Source organism: Dendropsophus ebraccatus, chromosome 6, assembly GCF_027789765.1.
Source record: "Dendropsophus ebraccatus isolate aDenEbr1 chromosome 6, aDenEbr1.pat, whole genome shotgun sequence".
NCBI classification, from domain to species: Eukaryota; Metazoa; Chordata; class Amphibia; order Anura; family Hylidae; genus Dendropsophus; species Dendropsophus ebraccatus.
In genome coordinates, this window is record NC_091459.1 from 25,497,063 (window position 1) to 25,516,125 (window position 19,063).

The 19,063-nt window shown below is 46.2% G+C and overlaps 1 protein-coding gene across 5 annotated transcripts in view; it reads right to left on the reverse strand.

Annotated features, from left to right (window-relative positions):
* CEP162 (centrosomal protein 162) overlaps positions 1-19,063 on the reverse strand; it is a 100,154-nt gene that overhangs the window by 22,134 nt on the left and 58,957 nt on the right. For all 5 annotated transcript variants that reach the window (XM_069974701.1, XM_069974704.1, XM_069974703.1 and 2 more), the window contains 2 exons: positions 2,888-2,993; positions 736-862 (listed from right to left, as the gene is read on the reverse strand). In XM_069974701.1, coding sequence (XP_069830802.1) covers positions 736-862; positions 2,888-2,993 — 233 coding nt within the window. The remainder of the gene's footprint in view (positions 1-735; positions 863-2,887; positions 2,994-19,063) is intronic.

The window sequence follows — 19,063 nt, forward strand, 5'->3', positions numbered from 1 at the left end:
TTTTGCATTCTGACTTTTTTTACACAGGTGTAATGGGTAAATTTTGCGGTTTTCATACCTTATTTTATATCATACGTCATGCTGCTTGTTCAAGTAAAAAGAGATCTGTTATGTGGGCGGGGGTTCACAGCACTAGCGCCACTTAGTCCCGCCCACAACACCAGTTGGCCCCACCCATCCATGACGTCATAGGCACATAAGCCCTGCCCCTTGCCGGCCATTGGAACAGGCTGGCCTAAACGTCTAGGCCCCACCCCCTCTTGGTCGGCCCACCAATGGGCGTCGAGGGGGCAGGGCCTGTGTGCCGATGATGTCACGGAGGGGCGGGGTCAGCGGTGGCACTGTGGGAGGAGCTAAGTGGTTTTAATGCCTCTAAATCCCGCCCACTTAGCACAATCTGCAGTTGATAAAATATCACCTTTTACTTGAACAAGCACCATGACGTATGATATAAAATAAAGTATGAAAACTGCTAAATTTACCTATTACACCTGTGTAGAGAAGTGAGTATGCAAAAAAGGGGGGGGGGGGGGGGGGGGAGACAGCGTTACTTTAAATGGAGTGAAATCAATAATTGATCAGCAGGTGTATAACTATTTATCAATCATACACATATTCAAACTCTTAATGCATTCTTTCTGCCGAAAAGGAACATACTAAAAGGGGAAAGCTTAGGCAAATATATAACAGAATTAATAGGGAGCTCTGTGCATAAAAGTATTCAAAATGTTCTACCAGAAACGTTGGCCAACTGGACTTTGAAGAGATCACGCTCCTTCTTCATCTGTAACAGGTCTACTTCAAATGCCTGTTTATCCTTCTTGTACCTAGCAATATCTTCTTGCAAACTGTTCTCTCTTTTCTATCATAAAACAAAAAAGGTCAATAAAGCCAATAAAAAATGTAAGACCGCGCAAGTGAATATCCACACCGAATGAATAAATGTGCAGTTATTAGATATACGTACACAACACCAATGCTATAGGTTCTAAGCTTATGGAAATGGACATGGAGGTTATTAAAAGCAGCAGCAGCAGAAGTAATTAATGTAATGGAAAATATATCTGTACATGTTATCTAGCCATGGTATGAGGCATTACCAGTGACCAGGGGATGTGGAAGAACACAGTCGAGGAGTAATATAGCATTCTGTTCATCTTATTCAGAAGAGATTATATTGCAGTAATTTTCATGGCCTTAAAGCAAACTAATCACTATGATATTGCTGTTAAAAGCTACAAGTAACAGGGCCCGATAGATGTGGTAAAATACTCCCTTAGTCCGTGAAGCCTCGGTTGCGAGTCTCAAAACACGGGATAGCCAGATATCTCTAGCCTGTTGCCACGGGATACCTCCATGATAGGGAGAGCACCACACCACCCTGATAAATAGCCCCTTAAGTCCCACTCGGTTGCGAGTATTGGAACATAAAGAGGGAAACACCAGGGTGGCCCCTTATTGTCAATGTCTAACTCAAGGTGCGAGTATTGCGATCATGACAAGGGCCAAAAAAGAAAAAAGGCATCAGCTTTTTGTGTTTAAAAAGACGTCTGTTATTGCATCATTTTAAAGTGACTCTGTACCCACAATCTGTCCCCCCCCAAACCACTTGTAACTTCGGATAGCTGCTTTTAATCCAAGATCTGTCCTGGGGTCCGTTCGGCAGGTGATGCAGTTATTGTTTTAAAAACAACTTTTCAACTTGCAGCGCTGTGCCTAACGGCCGGGGCTTACATTAGTATACGCATTAGGCTGGCACAACCTCTCCCTCCCTCCTCCCCACCCTCCTCATGATTAGGAATGCTCCAGGCAGATTGCTTCCTATTCCCCAGCTTTGTGCATAATGAACATGGGCTGCATCGTTAAGACACCTGTGCAAAGCTGAAACAGAAGTAAATGTTCCTGGATCATTCCTAATGCTGAGGAGGGTGGGGAGGAAGGACGGAGAGGTGGTGCCAGCCTAATGCATATACAAATGTAAGCCCCACCCGTTAGACACAGCGCTGTAGGATTAAAAGTTGTTTTTAAAACAATAACTGCATCACCTGGTGAACGGACCCCAGGACAGATCTTGGATTAAAAGCAGCTATCCGAAGGTACAAGTGGTTTGGGGGGTCAGATTGTGGGTACAGAATCGCTTTAAGTGACTTAAGTAAAATGCATTAAAGTCTGTGGAATAACGGACGTCTTTTTCACACATTGTATTGAATGACGGACGCGGGCGCAATCAATACAAATTGTGGAAAAGACGTCCGTTATTCCATAGACTACAATGCATTTTACGTAAGTCGCTTAAAAGGATGCAATAACGGACATCTTTTTAAACACAAAAAGCGGACGCCTTTTTTCTTTTTTAGACATTGTGTGAACATAGCCTTCCCATGTCTTCTCTGGAGTCTCTGGTAACGTTATCTGCTGAAATTTAGTCTTTTATTCCAACGCACAAGGCAGGGAGAGAGCCAGGGACTAGTCAAGTGGGCGGTGTTCAGGCCATGACTAGTCACGGCTCTCTGCCTGTCAGTGCTCTCTGAGGGATTGATTGATAGGAAAGAGCCTGTTAGAAGCCTCTTTTTCTATGAATGACCCTCACAGAGTGCACCTCTTTCCTATCAAACAATTCCTCAGAGAGCACTGACAGGCAGGAGTCGTGATTAGTCATGATATGAACACCGCCCACATGACTAGTTCCTAACTCTCTTCCCGCCACTTCATGCCGGAATAAAAGACCATATGTCAGCAGATAACGTTACCACAGACTACATGGAAGACATGGTAAGGGAGCGTTTTAGCACATCTGTCGGGCCCTGCTATAAGCTTTAGCAGCAAAATCATAGTGATCAGTTCCCTTTAAAACAACTCAGTGATAGGTTAAGATGGTTCTTCTTACCTGTATGACACGGAGTTCAGTAACTAGATCTTCATAACGCTTAGTATTGTGGTCGGATTCACTAGCAGTATATTGGTTGTGTGGGTTGGAACTATTCAGCTTCTCCCTATAAATGTAAAATTAATTATGACACTGCTGATGCGGAATGAAAACAGCACTAACAGTAAATCACGATACTGGTGAAGTATGTAAAATCGACCAAGGTTACCAAGGTCGACCATGGTCTGGCATAGCCCATAAACAATACAAAAACAAGTATAGGATCTAGTTCGGGGAAGCCCAGTTTCAAGGCCGGCACGCCAAAACTACCTGGACCCACTAAGGTTTATAATGAGGAGACAAGCGCCATGCTTCCCAAGTAGAATGCAATTTCTCCATCCACCCCGAACCTCTATCGATAATATGCTCATAATGAATTGACGTCATCGTTGAACTCCTGCAGCGGTGGAACAGTAGATTTCCAATATATAGACAGCACCAATTCAGCATGTATGAGTAACAAACAAATTATAGATCTATGCTTGTCAGGTACGGTGTGCAAGCTTGTAATTTTCTTTTTTGGAACTGTATTTTCATTAAACAATTTTTAACTACAGCGTACGATAAGACTTGTGGTGAACATACACCGATATACAGGCAAAAAACAAGTCCATAACATAGCATAAAGACAAACTGTATGAAATACAGATGTTTATCGTAAAACCAAAAAGAATTCTAAAAGGAAATACACAAGACAAGAAACAATAGGTAAAGGGATAGACATAAGAGGAGTTCTACAACATGTAAACTTCTTCTATATGGTGAGAACCATGTCACCTGAAGTAGTTTAGGAACAGAACACCAATTATTACTTATTCAGTAGGTGTCCTAAGGGACCAGTCAAATGCCTCCATCTTATTGTTACGCTTAGCAGTAAGATGCTCCATGCTTCGCACCTTCTGAACCCTTGTACTGTATAAAACTAAATTTAAAGAGGTTGTCCAACATTTTTTTCTTATTGGAAGTTTGAATATGTAATCTGTCCCTTTCTCTTAGTGGATTTCTCTGACCTTTTTTCTCCCCTGGGCCTCCTCCTCTGTTGCCACTTTTTGGATTTGTGTTTGTTTACATAAAGAACTTCCAGGTCACAGGGGTCAGCAGTGACATCACAGCTCTGCAAGCTTATAGCTCCACCCCCTCCTCTCTGAATCTAGCTCCACCCACTCTACCAATAGGGCGGGAAATGTCTGTATTACTACAAGTGCATTTTGAGCAGCATGGTGGCTCAGTGTCTATCAATTACTTATGTTCTCAAATCAACTAGTTTTTTTTACTCTTATCTGTTGGACTACAAACCCCAGCACACATGTACATGTTAGGAGTTTTAGTATTACATATACACTACAGTAGCCATCCTACAGGTGGGCGGAGTCTCAGTGAGGCAGGATTCTGTTACCTCAGCAAGAAATAATGGTGACTGACATGAGGTGAAGTATCCTCTCTCCTCTCCATATTACACACAGCAGCATCCTCTCTCCTCTCCATATTACACACAGCAGCATCCTCTCTCCTCTCTATATTACACACAGCAGCAGCCTCTCTCCTCTCCATATTACACCCAGCAGCAGCCTCTCTCCTCTCCATATTACACACAGCCGCAGCCTCTCTCCTCTCCATATTACACACAGCAGTCACTCTCCTCTCCATATTACACACAGCAGTCACTCTCCTCTCCATATTACACACAGCCGCAGCCTCTCTCCTCTCCATATTACACACAGCCGCAGCCTCTCTCCTTTCCATATTACACACAGCAGCAGCCTCTCTCCTCTCCATATTACACACAGCAGCAGCCTCTCTCCTCTCCATATTACACACAGCAGTCACTCTCCTCTCCATATTACACACAGCAGTCACTCTCCTCTCCATATTACACACAGCCGCAGCCTCTCTCCTCTCCATATTACACACAGCAGCAGCCTCTCTCCTCTCCATATTACACACAGCAGCAGCCTCTCTCCTCTCCATATTACACACAGCAGTCACTCTCCTCTCCATATTACACACAGCAGTCACTCTCCTCTCCATATTACACACAGCAGCAGCCTCTCTCCATATTACACACAGCAGCAGCCTCTCTCCATATTACACACAGCAGCAGCCTCTCTCCTCTCCATATTACACACAGCAGCAGCCTCTCTCCTCTCCATATTACATACAGCAGCAGCCTCTCTCCTCTCCATATTACACACAGCAGCAGCCTCTCTCCTCTCCATATTACACCCAGCAGCAGCCTCTCTCCTCTCCATATTACACACACAGCAGCAGCCTCTCTCCTCTCCATGTTACACACAGCAGCAGCCTCTCTCCTCTCCATATTACACCCAGCAGCAGCCTCTCTCCTCTCCATATTACACCCAGCAGCAGCCTCTCTCCTCTCCATATTACACCCAGCAGCAGCCTCTCTCCTCTCCATATTACACACAGCAGCAGCCTCTCTCCTCTCCATATTACACCCAGCAGCAGCCTCTCTCCTCTCCATATTACACCCAGCAGCAGCCTCTCTCCTCTCCATATTACACACATCAGCAGCCTCTCTCCTCTCCATATTACACACAGCAGCAGCCTCTCTCCTCTCCATATTACACACAGCAGCAGCCTCTCTCCTCTCCATATTACACACAGCAGCAGCCTCTCTCTTCTCCATATTACACACAGCAGCAGCTCTGCCCTAACACTCAAATCCTTACACTACAATAGTAACAATATAGGAGGAGATGTATCACAGCCTGTGCAGTGGAGCAGTTACCCATAGTGACCAATCAGATTGCTTCTTTCATTTTTAAAAACGCCTTGAAAAATGAAACCTAGAATCTGACTGGTTGCTATGGGCAACTGCTTCCCTGTTCCTCTGCACAAGTTTTGATAGATCACCCCCTCATACTTCCTTTATTTACTGTTTATAGCTCCAACCTATGCTGCAGTGCTGTACAGAGATTGTAGTCTCTCATGCTGCTCTTACTGCTGCAGTTTCTTCTGGCCTCAGATGTTAGTTAGATGTTAGGGGTGTGGCTAAAGAAATGTGGATGCATAGCTCCACCCACCTGACGACTCACTGTTCCCTCACTGGCAGGAACAGGAAATGGAACGTGACATCACAGGAAGTAAAGAAAACACAGGCATAGTTGTCATGTGACTGAGCCTGAGAACACAGTAAGCGCTCTAAATAAAAAATAGAAGTGTATGTAGAATATTAAGCATCCACAGAGATCAATGCAATGCCAGTTTATTAAAATATCCCGGACAACCCCTTTAAGAAGGAAAAGTTCTCTGCTTCCATTTTCTAGCAGTCAATCCCCTAGCTGCATACTGGATGTTTCCTTTGCCTGCCTAGTGAAGAGGGAAGTAAATTCAGGTCATAGGGGAGAGTCTGCAAGGGTCAAGAACAGCCAATTATCTTTTATCAGGCCTCGTATTTCCTTTCAAAAGGGGGCTATAAGAGAACATGTCCAAAATATATGAGAAACAGCACCCTCTGCATACTCACATCGCCAACAAGTATTTCAGAATGGGCGTCATTTTAGCTCTTAACTAGGGCTGGGCGATATGAACGATATGCAAAAATATCGTCATCAATTCGGATGACGATATAGATTTTCGGCATATCGTCATATCGCGATACATGCCCACGGAGCGGTAGTGAATAAGCTTCTCACTTACCGCTCCATGGTACCGCGCTGCAGGGCCTTCCGTTCACGCATCGTCTGCGTGCTAGCTGACGATGCGTGTGACGTCAGGTCTCTCCCAGTGCATGCTGGGAAGAAGACGCGGCACGTCTCGCCTCGCGGACTCCATCAGCCAGCCCTGCAGGAAAGGTAAGTAGCAGAGGGGTCGGGGGGGGGGGGGGGGTGCAGATGGCTATGGCATGGGGCTGATGATGGCCGGCCTTGGCTGGGGGGACATGATGTGGCAATGGCATGGGGCTTGGCTGGCACATAGGGAAAGCTGATGATGGCATAGGGGAGGGGGAGATGACTGGCACCGGGGGGGGGGCTGATGACTGGCAACGGGGGGCTGATAACTGGCAAGGGGGGGGGCTGAAAACTGGCACAGGGGAAGGCTGATGACTGGTAAGGGGGGCTGATGACTGGTAAGGGGGGGCTGATAACTGGCACAGGGGAGGACTGATAACTGGCACAGGGGAAGGCTGATGACTGGTAAGGGGGGCTAATGACTGGCAAGGGGGGGGCTGATAACTGGCACAGGGGAGGACTGATAACTGGCAAGGGGGGGGGGGTGATAACTGGCACAGGGGAGGACTGATAACTGGCAAGGGGGGGTGATAACTGGCACAAGGGGGGCTGATGACTGGCACAGGGTGGGCTGATGGCACAGGGGAAGGCTGATGGCACAGGGGAAGGCTGATGGCACAGGGGAAGGCTGATAACTGGCACAAGGAGGGGCTGATAACTGGCACAAGGAGGGGCTGATGGTACAGGGAAAGGCTGATGACTGGCACAAGGGGGGCTGATAACTGGCACTTTATTTTAAACAATTTTGTGTTTTACTAACACTTAATCTTTACATTGTTTGGAAAAAGATCTGTTATACAATACACATCTTAAAAAATTCTTAAAGTGTTGTAATTTGTATACACACACACACAAAAATTGATATATCGTGATATATCGTTATATCGTGCATGCATCAAATTATATTGTGATATAAATTTTAGGCCATATCGCCCAGCCCTACTCTTAACCCCTTAAAAGACGCATGACAAGTATACATAGAGGGCTCCCAGCTTTAGCTTTGGCTGTCCAGGCATGATGGGAATTTTAGTTTTGCAACAGCTGGAGGGCCTGAGGTTGACACCCCTGATCTAGACCAATAAATGTGCACCGACTGCATCACCACTGATGCCACAGTGTCCAATCTCTCCTTTCAAGAATTACTGACACAAAAGCCAGATTCCTTATCTGCTTATAATACAAGCAGCAATGGATGCAGCCAAACACAAAAAACTCCACAATCTTATCAAAGAAACCCACCAATGTATATTCATTACTGGAACAAATTCCATCCGTAGCCGATATACAGGTACCAATAGGGCAGAGATCTAGCGTTGTAAAAAGCTGGCAAGGCATGGGGACAGTATTTCTATGACATCTAAGATAATAATATAAAGGTATATGTGGCTAAAGCAGTGCAATACCTATATTATCTGTTCTACAACTTTACAGCAATTTGTATAAAGGATTTTTTTTTATTTTTTTTAGTGCTGACCTCTTGTCTATTATATAAGAACTCCAGTTGTTGGTTTTATTGCTAGCGAGGTGCTGCTGTCCAGGGTAAAGAGCAAAGGAAAAGCTGCAATAAACCAGTGCGGCAGCCTTCTCATTCGCATCAGTGAGGGTTTATCAGTGCAGTAAATATGCAAAAACCTTATTTCAATAAAAATAGGCGAGTGTACACGATGCTAGTAAGGCAGTAAGTCGTACGCTGCTATGGTGCTCGATGGGGTGGGGGGTCACATACATCCTGTTATGTTATGACAATGTATACTTATAAAATCGCACACAGCGCCCCTACATGAGCTAAGGTCACTGTATATGTATAGCAGGGGTACTCAACAACTTTTAGTGAAGGTCCACTTACCGGGGTCTATTGTCAGGTGAAGGTCCGAGCTGAACATCAGTAGGAAACGTGTTTTGTTACTTTGTCACAAACGTTCAACTATATACAGAATTGCTGCTTATTAGCGGGAAAACTGGCATTTTTTTCTCGCTCACCAGGCCTTTGATATTAGGTACAAAGGGGGTGACTGCCCTGGTAGTATATAGCCCCGTTGCTCCCCCAGTAGTGTATAGCCCCCCTGTGCACTCTCCCTCAGTAGTATATAGCCCCCTGTTGCTCCCCCAGTAGTATATAGCCCCCCTGTGCGCTCTCCCCCTGTAGTATATAGCCCCCTGTGAGCTCCCCCCAGTAGTATATAGCCCCCCTGTGCGCTCTCCCCCTGTAGTATATAGCGCCCCTGTGCTCTCCCCCCAGTAGTATATAGCCCCCTGTGAGGTCCCCCCCAGTAGTATATAGCCCCCCTTGTGCTTTCCCCCTGTAGTATATAGCCCCTGTGAGGTCCCCCCCAGTAGTATATAGCCCCCCCTTGTGCTTTCCCCCTGTAGTATATAGCCCCTGTGAGGTCCCCCCCAGTAGTATATAGCCCCCCCTTGTGCTTTCCCCCTGTAGTATATAGCCCCTGTGAGGTCCCCCCTGTAGTATATAACCCCCTGTGCGCTCCCCCAGTAGTATATAGCCCCCTCAGTAGTATATAGCCCCCTGTGAAGTCCCCCCTGTAGTATATAGCCCCCTGTGCGCTGCCCCCAGTAGTATATAGCTCCCTCAGTAGTATATAGCCCCCTGTGAGGTCCCCCCTGTAGTATATAGCCACCTGTGCGCTCCCCCCAGTAGTATATAGCCCCCTGTTAGGTCCCCCCCTGTAGTATATAGCCCCCCTTGTGCTTTCCCCCTGTAGTATATAGCCCCTGTGAGGTCCCCCCCAGTAGTATATAGCCCCCCTTGTGCTTTCCCCCTGTAGTATATAGCCCCTGTGAGGTCCCCCCCAGTAGTATATAGCCCCCCTTGTGCTTTCCCCCTGTAGTATATAGCCCCTGTGAGGTCCCCCCTGTAGTATATAACCCCCTGTGCGCTCCCCCCAGTAGTATATAGCCCCCTCAGTAGTATATAGCCCCCTGTGAAGTCCCCCCTGTAGTATATAGCCCCCTGTGCGCTGCCCCCAGTAGTATATAGCTCCCTCAGTAGTATATAGCCCCCTGTGAGGTCCCCCCTGTAGTATATAGCCACCTGTGCGCTCCCCCCAGTAGTATATAGCCCCCTCAGTAGTATATAGCCCCCTGTGAGGCCCCCCCTGTAGTATATAGCGCCCTGTGCGCTCCCCCCAGTAGTATATAGCCCCCTCAGTAGTATATAGTCCCCTGTGAGGTCCCCCCTGTAGTATATAGTCCACCTGTGCGCTCTCCCCTTGTAGATGCCCCCCAGACAGAAAAAAAAATAACAAAAACAACTCACCTAGCACCTCGTTCCCCACTGCGGCTGTCTTCTTCTCTTCCCGTCGGTCCGGCCCCCGGCTGATACGCGCTCTGTAGGGATGTCCCGGGGATTCCCCAGCAGAGCGCGTATCAGTGACCTCAGCGTACGCCGCCGGCCTGCACTTCCGGGAAGGACAGGCCGGCAGCGTACACTGAGGTCTGTGGTGCGCGCTCTGCTGGGGAATCCCCGGGACATCCCCAGAGCGTGTATCAGCCGGGGGCCGGACCGACACTGCCCCCAGCCCCACAGGCGTACTGACATCTAAGGACTATGGGGCGGGAGGCAGTGCGGTGGGGAGCGGGACCTCCTAACCGCCCGGACGGACCGGATCCGGGGCGGTTAGGAGGTCTGACCAGGGGTCCGGTCAGCTGGCCTCCGTGGTCCGGGTTCGGACCGCGGTCCGCCAGTTGAGGACCCCTGATGTATACCGTGAACAAGCACAATACTTTGTGACTTACGGTTAAGTAGTTCTTTTAACATGCGGACAAGTCAATTCTTTCCTTTAGATGATGTTGTCTTGTCAGTTCATGCTGGGAGCGCGCCTTGGCCAGTGGCGCAGCTACTACCAGCTGCAGCATCCCGCTAGGGTTTAGAGTGACGTCACTGTTTTCCACTAGGGTGTCTCCAGATTCTGAATAATCCAATGTGTTTCAGCGTAACCCTACGCCTTCATCAGGGATGCGGGTGTTCTGCCCTCTTGCTCCTCAAAAAGGTTTGTATTCCTTGGAACGCTATCACCTGTCCATCATTACCTAGATAGTTGTAACAGTGCTCCAAGGCTTTCTATATTCACCGCTTTTACCATTGTTGCAGTTCCCTATATATAGCGCGAAGGACATTGGTTTCATTTTCAAAGCTGCTGTTCCATCACACTTTTATCCTCTTTTTTTCTGTTTTTATTCCGAACAGTTGCCTATATATTTGTGGATTCAGAGCGTAGTTCTTGGTTTATACAGTACAATAGTGTATCAATTTAGTTTCCATGTTATCATCACAGCAGTCGTTTTGTCGCCAATTCAACATTGTTTATTTTAACAGTATGAGATTATATCAGGTGTTAGATGGGCTGAACGTAGCTCTATCTTTACCAGTGTTCTGATTTTGGGCCGCACGCTGCTTCTTCCCCTCTTTCTATTGTCACCATCACAGCTGCAGTTTCGGTGCTCTTTCACCCTGTAGTTTACTTTTTCTTGAACTGCAGATGGATGTTAAAGGAGAAGTCCGGCAAAATTTTTTATTAAAATATTGTATTGTCCCCAAAAACCTCCAGGTCTTAAAATATGGGTTTTATAATAAATAATTTATTATGGGAGGTACAAGGGTGCATTCCTGCATGTTTGTCTGTTTGAACAATGGGGGATTTGAACCCAGAGGTGCTTGGATAAATTCATCATGGGTGAGTGCTTTTTCATTGAGCCACAGTAACTACATGGTTTTAGCTGGAGGTGTAGATCATGTTAGAGTCACGATAAGGGGCTTTTAACAGTCTTTACAGTCATTGAATGAAACTTAAACAAGTTACTCCTTTCAGGTTATCTTATATATGTCTTATATTGATATTGTTTTTACTACTTCATATTATTTGTCAGACAGCAATATGTATTACTGTTTTTAAATGAGAACAATGTTTTAACTAAGAGATGAATGGAGGGTGATGTCATGTGACCTCCAGGGTCAGTGATCCTGTTCCAGGTCATTCAGTTATGCTGTACATAAAAGCATGGAGGTAAAGGAAGGTGTTAAAGGGGTAGTCCACCCAAAAAATTTTTCTTTCAAATCAACTGGTGCCATAAAGTGCCAGAGATTTGTAATTCACTTCTATAAAAAAATCTTAAGTCTTCCAGTACTTATTAGCTGCTGTATGTCCAGCAGGAAGTAGTGTTTTCTTTCCTGTCTGACCCAGTGCTCTCTGTTGCCTCCTCTGTCCATGTCAGGAACTGTCCAAAGCAGGAGCAAATCCCCATAGAAAACCCCTCCTGCTCTCCAGACTGGAAATAATACAACTTCCTGTTGGGCATACAGCAGCTGATAAGTACTGGAAGGCTTGAGATTTTTTAATAGAAGTAAATTACAAATCTCTGTCACTTCATGGCAGCAGTTGATTTGAAAGAAAAAAAATTTGGGTGGACTACCCCTTTAACCTCTTAAGGACCCATGACGTACCGGCACGTCATGGATCACTGTCACTTAAGGACCCATGACGTGCCGGTACGTCATCCCTTTAAACGGGCGCCGCGGCCGGCCGGGTCCCGATCGGGGGAGATAGCCTGCTATAATACATAGCAGGCCATCTCTCCCTGTCGGCATGGAGGGTTGTTAACCCCCCCCATGCCGACGATCGCCGCTATTGGCTGATAAGCCCATAGCGGCGATCGGAACCTTTCCGGGCCATCGGTGGCCCGATGACCCGGAAAAAAATGGCGGTCGGTGCTGTCCGAGGACGGCACCGACCGCCATTACTGTAAAAAGTAATGGTGGTCACGGTACCACCGTCCCGATCGCCGTGAACGGCCGGCCAGCCGGCCGGCCGTTCACGGCGATCAAAGTCCCCACAAGTAATAAATACCTGCTCCGGACCCCTCAGCTAGGTAGCTGAGGGGTCCGGAGCAGGTATTTGTACATTACTCACCTGTCCCGGGGTCCTGATCGGCGTCTTCCGGGTTCCCGGCGTCCTCTTCATCTTCGGCTTCTTCCGTGAGTCCCGATCGTCTCTTTCCGGCTCCAGCGTCGTCTATTTTCGTATTTTTCCGGCTCCAGCGTCGTCTATTTTCGGATCTTGCGCTCTGCTGCCCCCTAGCGGCTGATAAGTGTAATACACGTATCAGCCACTACAGGGATGTTCAGAATGTAGTAAAAAAAAAAATTTTTTTCCCCAATTTTTTTTTTTTCTATTTTCCGCACCCTATCGCCGCTGAGTGTTGATCAGCATCGCACGAAAGTGCGCTGCTAATCAGCAACTCCTCCTTTTTGGCGTAGGGTGTTTTTTTTTTATATCCTACTGCCACGGTCTGCTTATAAGTGCCGAACATAAGTGCGGCATTCATCAGCAACACCATTTTTGGCGTAGGTTTTTTTTGTATACTTACTGTAAAAAACACGTAAAAAAACACTACATTACACCACACTACATTGAATAAAGTTTGACACTACACCACTACATACCCCATATACCAATCCCCATATAAAGATGGCCCCCAGGGTGTTTTCGGTGTCGGACGCATACATTATTATTGCCTCCGACACCGAAACAGACAGTGAGGATGAATTGGGGGGATCCTTCTTTCCTCCATTCATCCTCATCCTCCTCATCATCCAGTGACGTGTCTGGGAGTAGCGTAGCGTACGCTGCCCCCCAGACACGTCTTTTCCGCCAGTACCGTCCCAATAAGAGATGACGGTATGGCGTGAAATTCTACAAACTCTGTGAGAGTACCTCAGGGTACACTTACAGATATAGGGTACGTGCACACTGCGGAATGGCGAAGGATAACCCTTCGTGCATTCCGCAGCTGGCACCCGCCGGCGGACTGATGCAGGGGCGCGTCTCCGCCTGTGTCATAGACTCTATCCTATGCATGGGCGGATTCCATTATCCGTCATTCCATCAACACGTTGGACGCAGAGCGGAATCCGCCCGTGCATAGAATGGAGTCTACGACACGGACGGAGACGTGCGCCTGCATCAGTCCGCCGGCGGGTGCCAACTGCGGAATGCACAAAGGGTTATCCTTCGCGATTCCGCAGTGTGCACGTACCCTTAGAGTGTATGAAGGAAGGGACACTCGAATGCAGCCCCCAGATGCCCCCTTCCCCCCCCCCATCCTCGGAGTTAGTGGGGAGATCGTCCGGGAACTGATCTTCCCACTGCTGGATAAAGGTCACCACCACCCGTACGGGGATAACTTTTATACCAGCACCCCCTCTTCCGGTCCCTCGCTGCCCGAGCTACTGTAGCTTGCGGCACGATCCGAACATATCAGAAGTAGTAATAGAGCCCTAATATTTAGCAGCCATGGAGCGGACCCAGCGCTTCTGGATATGAAGGACCCCGTATCGCACCAGGGCAACATTTTCCAGGTGACGTCCCCCACACTGGAGAACAGGAGACCCCAGAAGAAGTGCAGAGTGTGGGGTAACAGGGGGATCAGGAAGGACACCATTTTCCAGTGTGACACCTGTCCTGATCCCCCCGGCCTCTGCATACTGGATCGCTCCAAGGCGCACCACACGTCATTGGGGTTCTACATTATCTAAATTCTGTCCCTTATTCCTATTTCAGGGGTCACGTTGATCCAGGGATTATTCTGATCGCCATTATGGAGTCGGGAAGGAATTTTTCCCCTGTGATGAGGCTACTGTCGTCTGCCTCACGAGGGGTTTTTGCCTTCCTCTGGATCAACACAGGTTGAATTTGATGGACACCTGTCATTTCCAACCTTATAAACTAATAATTGGCCTAATACCCCCAAATAAATTAGAATTGTCCCTTTTCCCCAGCTAAATAGGTATGGCCGCCATTCCCATTAGAGGAGGCCATGATGCAATTACAAAGCCTCTGTGCGGCCAGGACAGTAGAAACCCCCCACAAGTGACCCCATTCTGGAAACTACACCCCATAAGGAATCTAACAAGGGGGGCAGTGGGGATATGGCCTCCTGGTGACGGCCACATTTGGGACGTGAAAATGAAAAAAATGGTATTTTTTATTTTCACGGCACATGTCCTACACATGTGCCCATCACTAGTGGGGTCCATATGCTCACTGCACCCCTTGTTAGATTCCTTATGGGGTGTAGTTTCCATAATGGGGTCACTTGTCGGGGGTTTCTACTGTTCTGGCAGCACAGGAGCTTTGTAATTGCGACATGGCCTCCATCCCCCATTCCAGCCTCTAAATGGCGCTCTGTCCTTTTGGTGACTTGCCCTGTGCCCATATGGCAAATTATGTCCACATGTGGGGTATTTTCGTACTCAGGGGAAACTACCCTACACGTTTTGTGTTCATTTTCTTTTTTAACCCCTTGTGGAAATGGAAAAAAATCAAGGCTAGACCAACATTTAGTGTAATTTTTTTAAAATTTTTACTCTAAATCATTGATCTTGTCTTGATTTTTTCATTTTCACAAGGGGTTAAAAGATAAAAAAAAACACAATGTGTAGAGCAATTTCCCCTGAGTACGGAAATACCCCACATGTGGACATAAAGCGCCATGCGGGTGCAGGGTAAGCCTCCAAAGGGAAGGTGCGCCATTTGGTTTTTGAAGGCTGGATTTGGATGGAATGGATTTCGAGGGGCCATGTTGCATTCAAAAGGCCCCTGTGTTGCCAAGACAGTTAAACCCCCCACAAGTGACCCTATTATGGAAACTACACCCCTCAAGGAATGTAACAAGGGGTGTAGTCAGCATATGGACCCCACTGGTGACGGGCACAAATGTGGAACAATGTGGCGTGAAAATGAAATATTAAATTTTTTACACTATAATGTTGGTCTAGCCTTGAATTTATCATTTTCACAAGGGGTTAAAAGAGAAAAAAACACACAAAATGTGTAGAGCAATTTCCCCCGAGTCCGTAAATACCCCACATGTGGACATAAAGCGCCATGTGGGTGCAGGGCAAGCCTCCGAAGGGAAGGAGCGCCATTTGGATTTTAGAGGTTGGATTTGGCTAGAATGGATGATGAACGCCATGTCGCATTTACAGAGCCCTTGTGCTGCCAAAACACTGTAAACCCCCCACAAGTGACCCCATTCTGGAAACTACACCCCTCAAGGAATCTAACAAGGGGTGCAGTGAGGATATGGACCCCTGGATGACGGGCACATTTGTGCCATGAAAGTGAAAAAATGAAAATTTTCACTTTCACGTCACATTTTTCCACATTTGTGCCCGTCACCAGTGGGGTCCATATGCTCACTGCACCCCTTGTTAGATTCCTTGAGGGGTGTAGTTTCCAGAATGGGGTCACTTGTGGGGGGTTTCCAGTGTCTTGGCAGCACGAGGGCTCTGTAAATGCGACATGGCCCTTGAAATCCATTCCAGTGAAATCCAGCTTCCAAAAGCCAATTGGCGCTCCTTCCCTTTGGAGGCTCGTCCTGCGCCCGCTTGGCACTTTATGTCCACATGTGGGGTATTTCCGTACTCGGGAGAAACTGTGCTACATGTTTTGTGTTTTTTTTTTCCTTTTATCCCTTTGTGAAAATGAAAAATTGAAGGCTAGAACAACATTTTAGTGTAAAAAATACTTTAGTCTTTTTTCAAGCCATATTGTTTGGAAAATCTGTGAAGCACCTGTGGGGTCCAGATGCTCACCGCACCCCTTGTTACATTCCTTGAGGGGTGTAGTTTTCTAAATGGTGTCCCTTTAGGGGTGTTTTTTAGGTTTTGGCACCCCAGAGCCTCTGCCAACCTGAAGTGGTACAGTCAAAAATGACCAAAAATAACGGAGCCATTGAAATTCACTAGGCGCTCCCTTATATCTGAGGCTTGTGGTTGCGTCAAATAGCGCAATAGGGCCACATATGGGGTATTTCTATAAACTGCAGAAATGGGGCAATCAATATTGGGGTGCATTTCTCTGGTAATAGGTTTATAATTATGAAAAATATTGGATTACAATAAAATCTCTGCACAGAAAATTAAAATTTTCAAATTTCTTACACACTTAGCTTTTATTTCTGTGACTCCCCTAAAGGGTTAAAAAACTTTCTGGATGTGCTTTTGCAGAGTTTAGGGGGTGCAGTTTCTGAAATGGGGTGCTTCGTGAGGCTTTCTAACACACAGTCCCCTCAAATACACTTTAAACCTGAACAGTTCCCTAAAAATATCTGATTTTGAAATTTTACTGAAAATTTGGAAATTTGCTGCTAATGTTTTAAGCTTCCTATTGTCTAAAAAAAATGAAATATAGTTTAATAAATGCCGCCAACATAAAGTAGACATGTTGCTAATGCTATTTAATATATAATTTATGTGGTATAACCATTTTCTGTATAAGCAGAAAAGTTTTAAAGTTGGAAAAATGCATTTTTTCACAATTTTTCACGCTATTTTGGGTTTTTTCATAAAGATTCGTTATAAGTATCGACTCCAATTTACAAGAAATGTGAAGTACAATATGTCACGAGAAAACAATCTCAGAATCAGCCGGATAGGTAAAAGCATCCCGAAGTTATTAATGAATAAAGTGACACTGGTCAAATTCATAAAATTTGCTCCGGTCCTTAAGGCCATTTCAGGCTCTGTCCTTAAGGGGTTAAGTCTGATGAAGGGGGCGGTGGACCCCCGAAAAGCGTCACATTTAAACAATAAAGAAGATTACTAATCTGCAAAGAGCCTGAAAGAGTCTTCTTCTGAATTGGGAGATCTGAACCTGGCTTTCAAAAAGGGTTTTGGCGCCTATGTTTGATCCACCATTATTCTACAAAATTGTGATTGTCCCCAAAAAGTTATACAAAACGCCAATATGCCCTTATTACGGGAAATGCTTATAAAGTGCTTTTTTCCCTGCACTTACTACTGCATCAATGGTTAACTTCCTGGATAAAACGGTGATGTCACTTCCTGGATAACATGGTGATGTCACTTCCTGGATAAAATCATGATGTCACGGCCCGACTCCCAGAGCTTTGCGGGCTGTGGCTGCTGGAGAGGATGATGGCCACAGAGAGGATGAGGGACACAAGGCACTGGAGGGACACTGAGCATCCCTCTGCCATCATCCTCTTCAGCAGCCACAGCCTGCACAGCTCTGGGAGTCACAGAACGGCCGGTCTCTTATGTTGTGTGAACATAGCCATACATATTTTTTTTTTTCACCAATTTACACTACCGTTCAAAAGTTTGGGGTCACATTGAAATGTCCTTATTTTTGAAGGAAAAGCACTGTACTTTTCAATAAAGATAACTTTAAACTAGTCCTAACTTTAAAGAAATACACTCTATACATTGCTAATGTGGTAAATGACTATTCTAGCTGCAAATGTCTGTTTTTTGGTGCAATATCTACATAGGTGTATAGAGGCCTATTTTTAGGAACTATCACTCCAGTGTTCTAATGGTACAATGTGTTTGCTCATTGCCTCAGAAGGCTAATTGATGATTAGAAAACCCTTGTGCAATCATGTTTACACATCTGAAAACAGTCTAACTCGTTACAGAAGCTACAAAACTGACCTTCCTTTGAGCAGATTGAGTTTCTGGAGCATCACATTTGTGGGGTCAATTAAACGCTCAAAATGGCCAGAAAAAGAGAACTTTCATCTGAAATTTAACAGTCTATTCTTGTTCTTAGAAATGAAGGCTATTCCATGCGAGAAATTGCTAAGAAATTGAAGATTTCCTACAACGGTGTGTACTACTCCCTTCAGAGGACAGCACAAACAGGCTCTAACCAGACTAGAAAAAGAAGTGGGAGGCCGCGTTGCACAACTAAGCAAGAAGATAAGCACATTAGAGTCTCTAGTTTGAGAAACAGAGGCCTCACAGGTCCCCAACTGGCATCTTCATTAAATAGTACCCGCAAAACACCAGTGTCAACATCTACAGTGAAGAGGCGGCTGCGGGATTTTGGGCTTCAGGGCAGAGTGGCAAAGAAAAAGCCATATCTGAGACTGGCCAATAAAAGAAAAAGATTAAGATGGGCAAAAGAACACAGACATTGGACAGAGGAAGACTGGAAAAAAGTGTTGTGGACGGATGAATCCAAGTTTGAGGTGTTTGGATCACAAAGAAGAACGTTTGTGAGACGCAGAACAAATGAAAAGATGATGGAAGAATGCCTGACGCCATCTATTAAGCATGGTGGAGGTAATGTGATGGTCTGGGGTTGCTTTGGTGCTGGTAAGGTGGGAGATTTGTACAGGGTAAAAGGGATTCTGAATAAGGAAGGCTATCACTCAATTTTGCAACGCCATGCCATACCCAGTGGACAGCGCTTGTTTGGAGCCAATTTCATCCTACAACAGGACAATGACCCTAAACACACTTCCAAATTGTGCAAGAACTATTTACAGCAGAAGCAGGCAGCTGGTATTCTATTGGTAATGGAGTGGCCAGCGCAGTTACCAGATCTGAACCCCATTGAGC